Source organism: Emiliania huxleyi, assembly GCF_000372725.1.
Source record: "Emiliania huxleyi CCMP1516 unplaced genomic scaffold EMIHUscaffold_1087, whole genome shotgun sequence".
NCBI classification, from domain to species: Eukaryota; Haptophyta; order Isochrysidales; family Noelaerhabdaceae; genus Emiliania; species Emiliania huxleyi.
The window spans coordinates 1-11,094 of record NW_005201870.1 but is presented as its reverse complement, the minus strand read 5'-3'; the positions used below and the strand labels follow the sequence as shown (position 1 = coordinate 11,094).

General features: G+C 64.2%; 3 protein-coding genes across 3 annotated transcripts; 2 read left to right on the top strand and 1 right to left on the bottom strand.

Moving 5' to 3' along the window:
• Positions 1 to 29: 29 nt before the first annotated feature.
• Positions 30 to 1,619, bottom strand: EMIHUDRAFT_251369 (hypothetical protein; the record flags this gene model as incomplete). The annotated part of the gene is made up of 4 exons (XM_005792269.1): positions 30 to 323; positions 514 to 569; positions 1,274 to 1,419; positions 1,546 to 1,619. Coding segments are annotated over 4 exons (570 nt in total), but the record flags the coding sequence as incomplete, so codon positions are not given.
• A 3,322-nt stretch (positions 1,620 to 4,941) lies between these two features.
• EMIHUDRAFT_251365 (hypothetical protein) lies at positions 4,942 to 6,669 on the top strand (the record flags this gene model as incomplete). The annotated part of the gene is made up of 1 exon (XM_005792268.1): positions 4,942 to 6,669. The coding sequence occupies one exon, from the start codon at positions 4,942 to 4,944 to the stop codon at positions 6,667 to 6,669; it is 1,728 nt and encodes a 575-aa protein (XP_005792325.1).
• Positions 6,670 to 10,436: 3,767 nt separating this feature from the next.
• On the top strand, positions 10,437 to 11,063 carry EMIHUDRAFT_122017 (hypothetical protein; the record flags this gene model as incomplete). Its single annotated transcript, XM_005792267.1, has 1 exon — positions 10,437 to 11,063. A coding segment is annotated over one exon (627 nt), but the record flags the coding sequence as incomplete, so codon positions are not given.
• Positions 11,064 to 11,094: the final 31 nt, after the last annotated feature.

Here is an 11,094-nt window from a genome sequence, read left to right as displayed (position 1 = left end):
TGCAGCCCATCGATGTTCTGCGTGATGACGTGCACGTTGGTCTGGCGGCACGCGGCAACCTCCGCAACCGCGAAGTGTCCGGCGGACGGCTCGTAGGTCCGCTCGCTCGTTGAACCAGGCTCAGCGACCACGTGTGCTGGGATCCAAAAATTGTCATACCAGCCGCGAGGGTCGGCGAGAAAGGCGGCGCGTGTGCCCCACTCCAGGACCCACTTGGCCCACACGCCCTCCGCGCCTCGGAACGTCGGAATGCCGCTCGGCGCAGACAAACCCGAGCCAGTGACAAACACGACTGGGTCGCCGCGCCGGATGATCCTCGCGAGCTGCAGCAGCGAGGACGGCGCAGAGCCGGTGGATGAGTCGCCGGACGGCGCAGAGCTGGTTGATGGGACAGGCGTAGAGCTGGTTGATGGGACAGGCGGCATGTCGGTTGGGGGAGGGGCGCTGTCTGCTGTTGCCGCAGCGGCTGGCTAGAACCGGCTGGATACACGGGGGACAGCCACCCGTCGGCACCGCGTCAAACAGGTCAGCGAGCGAGTTCTTTACCAGGTTGCAACCCTTGTTCCGCACTGTGTGCTGTGAACAGAGCACCAACCAACAGCTCTCAGGACCCCCCGGTGCTGGGGTGCTGCCAGCAACCAACCAAGTCGAGCGGAGCAGCGTCGTTCCGATGTTTCGGCGGGCACTTCTCACCTAAGTCCTTGTGGCGGGCCGCCAGGCCCGGAAGCAGATGCCGACGAGGATCAGACACGGCGCGCTATCTGGGCTCGGAGGTCGGCAAAAAGGTTGCGCAACCGACACCAGCGACCAGGATCGTCGATCGAGGTAGGTGCACGCTGCTGAAGCAGTGCACCTACATAGTGCGGGACCTGGGGCAGCAACCAACAACCTGGATGGGGACGGGGTGCTGCTCAACCGGCGGCAAACAGCAGCGTTCACAGCCGAGTGCGGAACAAGGGTTGCAACTTGGTAAAGAACTCGCCGCGCAGCTGTCCCGGGCCAAAAGAGAATCTTGTCCTTTTGCGTTTTAGCGCAGGGGAGGGTCCAGTCGGCGGCCGCGGATCACACACTCAGCGCGCTGTTTTCGGATACGCCGGCCGCGCGGCGCCGCCCGCCTCCTCCACAACTAGAGGTCGAACCGACCGCATCCCCTCGGCAAGGTTCATCGGACGGTGTGATTCCCCACGGTGTCGTCAAGCGAGAGCGCGGTAGCCGCAAGTGGCGATGGCGTCGACATCGATGGCCTGCCCACACCGCCCTGGTACGGCCGCACTTGTGCCGCCCTCATGCAGGAGCGCCGCCACCGACGCCTCGACGACGCGGCAAGCTTCTTCTCTGTTGCTGCAAGTGTTGCCGCAAGCTCTTCTATCAGCGTGCGCCGACTCAAGGGCCGCTAGCTTCTGCTCGAGAATAGCGACCCTCTCCTCGGCATTGGTAGTTGAGCTTGAGGGGCAGCAGCTAGGAGGCGCCGGCTCCGTGTCAACCCACAAGAGCCCTCAGAGGGTGAGCTGGCGAGAGCATTGTAAGAAACGCCCCCCCGACCACCGTCTCGCCTGGCTCTCCGCCTTCGTCATGAAGCCCAGCGCCGAAGCGGCAACCAAGGCCTGATGCGACGGCATCGGTCCCCGTCGCGACAGAGTAGCGGCCAGAAGCAGACGTGCCCCACCGCCACTCGCAAAGGTGACGCCATGCCGGATGCTGAGGTCTCAAAGCCTAGCCGCGGTGGCAAAGTGGCCATCCATCGAGCATCGTGGGTCTCGGCAGATCGGCGGGGCGCGGGGGCCATGCTCGTCGGCGCGCAGGGGGGTGGTCAGATTGCCTCTTTGACACGCGCTTTAGATTACCGCAGCTGTGAATAAATAGTATCTGCAAGAGACACCAGCACCCCCTCGTTCAATGGGACAGGCGGCGGATCGTGCGCGCTGGACACGCGGGCTGGGCACAAAAGCACAAACTACCCCGGGCCCGACCGAAAATCGCACGACGGCTGGGTTCACGCAACCTCCGAGTTAGCTAAAAAAAGCGCATAGGCGGTTGAACTCCGCAAAGTCTCTTTTTCACCCGTTTCGCACTGGCCCCGGCCCGGGGGGGCCGTAGGCTGTCCGCGACGTGTGACAGTGACTCCAACGTCGTCGGGTAGCCTGACGCACCGCCCGGTGTCACCACTCCTCCCGTTTCAGCTCTCTAGAGCTTCGCCACGACAGCACGCCGACGGCAAGCTCTGAGGTCCGTCTGGTGGGCATGCTGTGTTACAGCCGCCCCGCGCATGAAGCTCGCACCATGACTCACTTCTAAGCCCTCTCATCCCGACCTGGCGGCGTGTGTGAAGGATGCGCGGCCGAGCCGCTGGCTGGCACTGCCTGAACGTCCGAGATGGCCGCAGCACAGGCCAGACGTCGCGCCGCTGGCCAAACCAAGCCGGTTTGCGGTCGAGCCGGTCGAGCTGATTGGGCCGGCGAAGAGTTTCGGATCGGAGCACACCAACCTGGCCGACGCGGAGCGGCCAAAGTCAAAATCGGAGGTGCGAGCGAGTCGAAAAATCGAGAAAAAATAGAATTTTGATCTTGTGATCTCTGCCACGGTTCCCATGCCCCAAACTTGTCCCCAACACGGGGGCATGCACTCCGCAGCCTCAAACCCCGCTGTCACTAGGGGTCGAGGCTAGAGAAAACCAACCCTTAGGTATGTTGTTCTCTCGTCTCGTCTCTGTCTCTGTCTCTGTCTCTGTCTCTGTCTCTGTCTATGTCTCTCTCTCTCTCTCTCTCTCTCTCTCTCTCTCTCTCTCTCTCTCTCTCTCCTCTCGGCTATCCGGAGGACGTGCAAGAGCCCACAAGGTGCCCGCGAACGCGACGCTGGTCTTCGAGGTCGAGCTGATGCCTGATCGGCCTGGAACGGGAAGAAGCCCAAGTGCAAGATTGCAAGAACGAAGAAGGACACAACTCGCGACGGCGACAACGCGACAAGGTGGGGGCGCGCGAGCCCGGCAGCCAGGCGGCGCAGGCTAAGAAGCCGATGCGGCCGAAGCCGCCAGAGCCGGAGCCCGGGGCCGGCGGGCGGCGGCGGCATGGGCAGCTCACGGCCGCCCATATGAAACGGCGGACCGTGTTTCATGTCATGTGGCGATTAGTAACCGCGCATGCTCTGTCACACACGCTGCACGCTCAGCCGTTGCGTCTCCATGGATTGCCAGGCGGCGGTCCGTTTGCCTGGGTGGCATGCATGTTCTTGCCGCAGCAACCCTCGCGTCCCTCCGCGTAGGAGCGTTTGCGAGACGCGGCCACCATGTCGCGGACGGCGTCGGCGCTGCTGTATGTCATCCCGTCGCCGTCATATTCACCCGTAGCCTCCCCGCGCGAGAGCGGCTCGGACTCGCACAGCGTCGCTGCCACTTGTCGCAGGCCGACGGCGGAGTGTGCGTGCGTCGGCACCACCAGTGGGTACGCCGGTTCACAGAGCAGCCAGACCACGAAGGAGATGAGGTTCCTCGCCATTTCCGAGGAACTCGGCCTGCGGCGCTTTTCTCGCGCGGCACAAGCACGCACACACCGTCGCCGGGGCCAAACGCCGAGCACAACGCGTGGAAGTTTTGTTTTTTTTCCAGTCCTTTTGTGTGGACTCTGCTGACAGGGTTAGTGCACCACTAACCGTTGCTTTTATGCGGCAGGATTTTGCTTTATGCGGCAGCATTCACCGTGACTCTTGCCGTGGATGGTTAGTGACCGCGGTTGCTTACGCAATACTACGCCATGAGCTGAGCTTCACCAGAGAGAGAGAGAGATTTGTTTGTTTTGTTCTTCACCAGCCGTTGAAGAAATGTGGGCTCTGTGATTTGCATTTGTTTGGGCTCGGCAGCTTGTCGACTACCGGCCGGAGCCGGAGTCGGAACCGTATTCGAGATGGTCTTCGAGGGTGTCGAATATGTCATTCGCCTCGCTAGTAGAGCCGGTGCCGCATGACTCCAGCCGTTTCTCTTCCTTCCCTTGCCTTCTCTTGCCGTCCGTTCTCTGTGCGCATTCCACTGCATGCGCGATGCGGCATCACAAGCGTCTTCTGCCGGGCGCGCATCGCTGAACTCGTACCTGGTAGGCCATCGCTTTGCTGAAAGATCAGGCGCCTGAATGGCGACAGTGAGCGTCTCCTACTTATGGATTGCGCTCGAGGTACGAGGAGCGCAAGAGCGCGCCGCAGGCGAAGCGATTTTTTGGCGGCAGGGCTGTTCCAATTTATCTTGATTCTTGTGACTTGTGATCACGCGCGAGCCTGTGAATAGGCCCTTGAGGCCTCAACCCCCAACTAAAGGGTTGACGGGGGGTCTCAACCGAGACCGTCAACCAGATGGTTGAGGGGGGGGCTCAAGCCTCAACCCCTCAATCGAACCCCTCAACTAAGGTCTACGCCCTTCCCCAACCACCCCGACCTAGGTTTGAGTAGAATTCTTAAAATACAAGCCTCTCTCACAGCACACTGGCACGACAAGGGCGCGGACTGGCGGTTTGAGGGATCCCTATCTAGATACCATACCGGGTAGAATCCAAATCGTAGCGCCACAAAGTGCCTCGGGGACAGGTGGCGTTTATTTTTGCTTGGCCGGCCCTCATGCCGGGGTAGGTAGGGTAGGTCTGGGCCCTCCCGTCGGGTTTTTCCCTCTCTTCAAGCTGGAATTTTCAGAAAAAGAAATTTTCCGCGGAAATCACGATGTCAACCCTCCCCAAATGGGTGATCTGATGCTTGTAGGGCTTGAGAGTGGCCTCCCATGTCACAAGAAGGACTGTGGATGCAGGAGAGTACCACCAACCATCACTCTAGTTGGTATAGTACCCCACCTTCACCCATCGAGTGATTTCTTTTTTAGTTTCCCATAAGTAGGGTAGGTAGGTAGGTAGGTAGGTAGGTAGGTAGGGGCACCGCAGGGGCCGGCCAGGGTTTTTGCAGAATTTCAGCATGAGGGCCGCCCAAGCAAAAAAAACGCCACCTCCCGGGGAACAGCTTCTCTCCCTGCTCCTCCCGCTCGTGGAGTCGTTCGCACGCGCTCGGCCGCCGAACGTTCTCATCCTCCTCGCGGACGACCTCGGCGTCGGCGACCTCGAGGCGTACTCAGCCTCCGCCTTGGTGCCGACGCCGGCCATCTCGGCGCTGTCCGCAGCGGGCGTCCGCTTCACAGACGCGCACGCGCACCCAATCTGCTCGCCGAGCCGCTACTCCCTCCTCTCTGGCAACTACGTCTTTCGGGGCCGCCGGCCCTCGTCCTCGTGGGGCCTCTCGGGAGGCTCGCAGCTCCTGCCTGGCCAGCGGACCATTGCGGAGTCGTTCCGCGCGGCAGGTTACGCGACCCTGCTGCTCGGCAAGGCGGGCATCGGAGGGGAGGTCGCCGCGCTACCCGATGAGCTGCGCCGCTCGACCGAGGACGACAGGGTCGACTGGCTGCTGAGACGAGGGCGCAGGCTTGCCGACGGCCCGGCGCAGTGGGGCTTTGACGAGTCGCTCTCGATGGTCTCGGGGATCCAATCGCCGCCGTACGCGTGGTTCAATGGCAGCGTGGCGTCGCTTCCTCGCGGGAGCCGCTGCTGGGGCACGGCGACCCACGCGACGCGCACCGGCGACTGGGTGTCGGGCAAGTTTGCGGGCACCGGGCTGCGCCACCGCCGGTACACGCCGTGCGGTGCAGGGGACGGGCACGACGGCGCGGCGGACTGGGAGGGGCACATGGCCGACGCCCACCTCTCGCAAGCTGCGCTCGGCTTTTTCGACCGGCGCCGCCGCGCACGCGGGCCGCAGCCGCCCTTCTTTGCCCTGGTCGCCACCGCGGCGGTGCACGCGCCCTTCACGCCGCCCGACCGGTTCCGGGACGCAGACATCCGCACATGGGTCGCCACCAGCGAGGTGGCGGCGCCGCGCCGGCTGCACGTCCCCCACTCGTCCATGGTGGCGGAGTTGGACGCGGTGGTCGGGGCGCTGATGGCGGCGCTCCGCTCCGCAGGCGAGCTCAACGAGACGATTGTGGTCTTTGCGAGCGACAACGGCGGACTCAGCTGCGCGACCAAGCAGCACGGATCGTGGAGGCCCTCGCCCGAGACACCCGCGCCGCCGTTTGAGGACGTCTCGCCCGAGCGGTCCGGGCTGCAGTCGCCGCTCTGCGGCGCCAATTCTAGCGCCCACCTGCGGGGGCACAAGGGAGACCTCTACGAGGGAGGCCACCGGGTGCCGCTGCTGGTAGCGTGGCCGGCGGGCGGTGTGCCCGCCGGGGGGGAGTGCGGCGACCTGGTCGGGCTCACCGACCTCTACGCCACCCTGCTCGACCTGGCCGGCCTTGCGCCGCCCGCTCCCGGCCAGGCAGCGGACAGCGTCAGCTTCAAGCGCCGCCTGCTCCGACCCCGCGACGGCCACCCGGCCCGGTCCGACCTGCTCGTGCCGTCGCCGCCGAGCTGGGCGCTGCGGTGGTCGCGCTGGAAGCTGATCAGCCTCGCGCACGGCAGCCAACGCGCCACCGAGCTCTTCGACCTCGAGGCGGACCCGGGCGAGACGACCAACCTGCTGCCGCCCCACAACGTGAGCGGGCAGCCGCCACGCGCGTCCGGCGAGGCCGCCTCGCGCCACGAGGCGACGGCCGCACGCATGGCCCAGCGCGCGGACCAGATTCTGGGGCGCGGCGTTTCATGGGCGTTTCTTTAAAATTCTTTTCGTTTTCGTTTTATGTATGGTTCTTGCACTTGTGCAAGTAGATTGGGCGTCTCTTCTGCCAGTCCCCGGAGTCCCCCCCTTTGATGGGGGAGGCCCCGCAGGCTGGGCGCGCAGGGTGGGGCTGGGGGCCACCTCGAACCCCTATAGCCAGGGATTCGAGCGGAGGCGCCCCGGAGTCATCTATCCGTCGGGCCCCGGTACATTCATTAGAACTCTGTCACTTTGCGCAGCAGAGCCGTGGCTTTCGCCGACTGGACGGCAGTGCGCTGCGCTGTCGCTCTGTCGAGCACGCTCTCGTGCTTCGGCTAGAGATCTCCCTTCCACCGAAGGGAGGATCGCCCTGCCACAGTGTTACGCGAGCGACGCCAGCTTGCGAGACGTTCAATTCGAGCATCGGGTCACGCGACCTATGGAGACCTAGTCAGAGGCAAGCGCGGGCGCTGCCCAAGCGGATCGCCGGCAACTAGTGCCGCCCGCGCCTGGCGCGACCGCCTTCAAGCGCGGGCGGCCCGTGGCTTTGCTCCATCAAACGGGACAAGGCAAAACACAGTTGCACAGATACATGCCGGCGGCGCGACTCTGACAGACTCCCCCCCGCAGATGGCAGATCGTCCTCAGTGGGGGAGACCGCGACACCGGTGACGGAGCGCAGTTGGGAGTGTCTTTGGCTCACGCCAGGGCGCTCGTTGCTCCTCCGTCTCTTTGTATCTTCCAACTGCGTTTATCAGAAGACGGGCTCTTACGAACATTCCGGGAGGAGGACTGCTGACAGGGTTTGTGATCAGGAGTGAATCCAGGGTCCCTCCTCATTTCTGTCGTGTAGAGAGGGAGTTTTGTTGTATGTACTTTTAGCTTACTGGGAAAACCCGCCGCCACCCAGCACCCTCGCCTCGCCCTCCCGCCACCTAGCCGCTCGCTCGCTCCTATCCGTGCCACGCCTATCCGTGATCCTGCCGTTACCGCGCCGTCCTTGCTCCTCCCTGCCGCGCCGCTCCTTCCTCCGTCGCCGTGCCGCCCTTGCCGTTTAGGGGGGAAAAGGTACCTCGACCCTCACGCCTGCAACCCTCGCGCGACAGCACACCATTGCTCCGCACGAGACACCGTTGCAGGACCAACCCCAAAACGCGACAGCGCACAAATTAGGGAGGGTGGGTGGGAAGCAAGACAGGCCGTGTGGGGTGTGGGTGTCACGAGGACAGACGTCCACGAAGACGGTGGACGGACGCAAACTCCTTATCCGATTCACACTCACGGCTGTCCTACTGGTCATATAAAAAGTCGGCCGTCCGTGAGCCCCTAGCTCGCCGACGGCGAGGGAGATGCCACGAGGGGTCGCGGTGGCGTCCATCGCCAGGCTCCCTAGCTCAACCGACGACCCTCGTGCCTCGGGATCGACGGCCGATCGTCATGCCGCCCCCCCTGCCGTCCGTTACCGCCGTGCCGCCGTCCGCCGCTCCTACAGTGCCACGCCCCGTGCCGTTTGTCCCGCCGTCCGATGCCCTGCCTGCCGTCTGTTGCCGCCGCGCCGCCTTACCGCCGACCCTTGCCGTGCGTGCCGCGCCGCCTTTACACACACACCCATACTTCCTGCTTGCTTCGACGGGGTTTGTGTTGAGGAGTGACCCGTGCCGCCGTGTGCCCCGCAGCGGTGCACTAACCCCGAGAAACCCTTTCACTCCTCATCGCAAACCCTGTCAGCAGTCCTCCTCCGGGAATGTACGTAAGAGCCACATCTTGGAGCACTTGGAGTGCAGTCGGTAACCTCACATCCAGGGCCGGGGAGCTCAGAAGCGCACCCAGCGGGCCGGATGATCGGGATCGGGTTGCGGGCAAGAGAGCCCTAGCCCCGGGGGTGCGCGTTCGCAGGGCCATAACACGGGTCTCCGAGGGATAGCTCCGCGCTCCGGGTTTCCCCTAGCAGCAGAACGCACCCTCTACTCAGAGCTAAAGGATACTCTCCGAGGGTTGGACCCGCGTACCAGGTTTCCCCTTAACTGCAAGGACGCCCCCTCTACTCGGAGCTAGTGATACGTGATACGGGAATACGTACCGCCCCCACGCAGTACCTGTACTACTCGACGATAATACAAGAATACGATAATACAAGAATACGCAGCTTGGAAGTTGCAGACGCCTATAAAGAAAAAACAGCTCGCTAAATTTCGGCGGCTAAAAAGCAAAGGACGGGCGCTTTTGATCGGCAAAGCAAAGTTGGAGTAACGGCGACCGCGTCGCCACAATGCCAGTCGCCTGTCGAGCAGCCTTGGCGGCGCGCATGCGCCGCAGGGTTGACCGACAGCCACGCGCCTCGAGCCTCTCGCTCCACTCGCGGCACGACGCACCCCGCGCGCCGGTCAGCGCAACAGGAGTATTGCGACATGCTGCACAACGCCAAGGACAGCACTGAGAAGCTGGCGCCAGTCGCCCACCAGCATGTCTCAGCACCGGGTGAGGGAGCATGCTGCGCACGCTGATGCAGCACGAGGTCACCACCAATCAGGCCCTCACGCCACTGCACGGCCGCCCTCGAGCACCAGCAGCCGCGCTGCGCCATGCTCAAGCTCAGGAGGCCACCCTGCTTCTCGCAGCTTTGTGCAGCGCAGCGAGCGAGCAGCGCCGCACCAGGCGGACCCATGGCGTACTCAGCCAGCCGTGAGGCGGAGGCAGGCCGAGTGAGCGCGAGCCGCGCGGGAGGCCATGCCCCGCGCACCGGCGAGCGAGTGGCACGAAAGAGTGCAGTCGCGCATGCTTTTGCGTAACTCAGGGCTGTCCTTACCTTATATTTTCCCGTGTCCGGTTTTCCGTTTCGGGCGACGGCACACTCACCGAGCTATCCGGGCGGGGAATCATGTCGGCGAAGGCGGGCTCTGGCATCTCGGTGATGCGCTCCGATCTCGACGCGTCGACCTCGACGGAGGTGGACGCGCACGAGGCGCAGTGGCGGGCCGGCGTCAACCGCCAAGCGCGTCCAGACGCCGCTTCGCAAAGACGGGCGGCGTCATTGGCTGCTGCAGCCAAGCGGCGGCGGATAAGGACATGAACAACATACCTGCGCAAGCCGTCGCCGCCCGGGTGGCCGCAGGCGGTGCCATCTCAACCCACTCTCGGCACCGCTGCACGTGCGTGCTCCCTCTCCCACCCAACTCGGCTCCACTCTCGTCCACCCGCGCCCACCCCATCATCTGCTCTCAGGCTGATTGCGGCGTGTGTTGCGCAATGCCGACCCACCAGACGCTGGCCAGAGCATGATTGTGATGCCTCTGTCTGGGCCGGGGGGGCGTTCGACAGCGCGCGAGGCTGCCTCCCTGCCCTTTGCCGACGCTTGCGACCACTGCTGAGTTGCATGCAGTACAGAGTAGCAGTGGTGGGGAGGGCGTGCGGCCCCCCCCCCCCCGGGCAGAATGGTAAACTCGTGTCTACTCACCTCGTCGGCTCCATCGGCTGCCTCTCCTCGTGCGCCGGCTGCCTCTCCATCCAACCGCTTCTGCGTCCCCTTCTCTGCCCGGTGCTCGCGTGTCGCGATGTCGCTCTGCCGAGAGGGTCATCGCCGGCGTAGGCGGAGCGGCGGGCCCTTCGTTACAGAGACAACAAAGACATTTCACCCCTCGGGCTGTTGTTGCAGACAGAAAAACAAATTTGGCGCGCGTGCGCGCAAGGTATGCTAGTACATTGAAAAGTCTCTCTCGAAACAAAGCGGCGTCCTTCCGGCAATTCGGCGGGCGCTCTACTCGCGCTCTACTCGCCATAGCGTTCGCCGGATGCAACAGCTTCTCTCCCTGCTCCTCCCGCTCGTGGAGTCGTTCGCACGCGCTCGGCCGCCGAACGTTCTCATCCTCCTCGCGGACGACCTCGGCGTCGGTGACCTCGAGGCGTACTCAGCCTCCGCCTTGGTGCCGACGCCGGCCATCTCGGCGCTGTCCGCAGCGGGCGTCCGCTTCACAGACGCGCACGCGCACCCAATCTGCTCGCCGAGCCGCTACTCCCTCCTCTCTGGCAACTACGTCTTTCGGGGCCGCCGGCCCTCGTCCTCGTGGGACCTCTCGGGAGGCTCGCAGCTCCTGCCTGGCCAGCGGACCATTGCGGAGTCGTTCCGCGCGGCAGGTTACGCGACCCTGCTGCTCGGCAAGGCGGGCATCGGAGGGGAGGTCGCCGCGCTACCCGATGAGCTGCGCCGCTCGACCGAGGACGACAGGGTCGACTGGCTGCTGAGACGAGGGCGCAGGCTTGCCGACGGCCCGGCGCAGTGGGGCTTTGACGAGTCGCTCTCGATGGTCTCGGGGATCCAATCGCCGCCGTACGCGTGGTTCAATGGCAGCGTGGCGTCGCTTCCTCGCGGGAGCCGCTGCTGGGGCACGGCGACCCACGCGACGCGCACCGGCGACTGGGTGTCGGGCAAGTTTGCGGGCACCGGGCTGC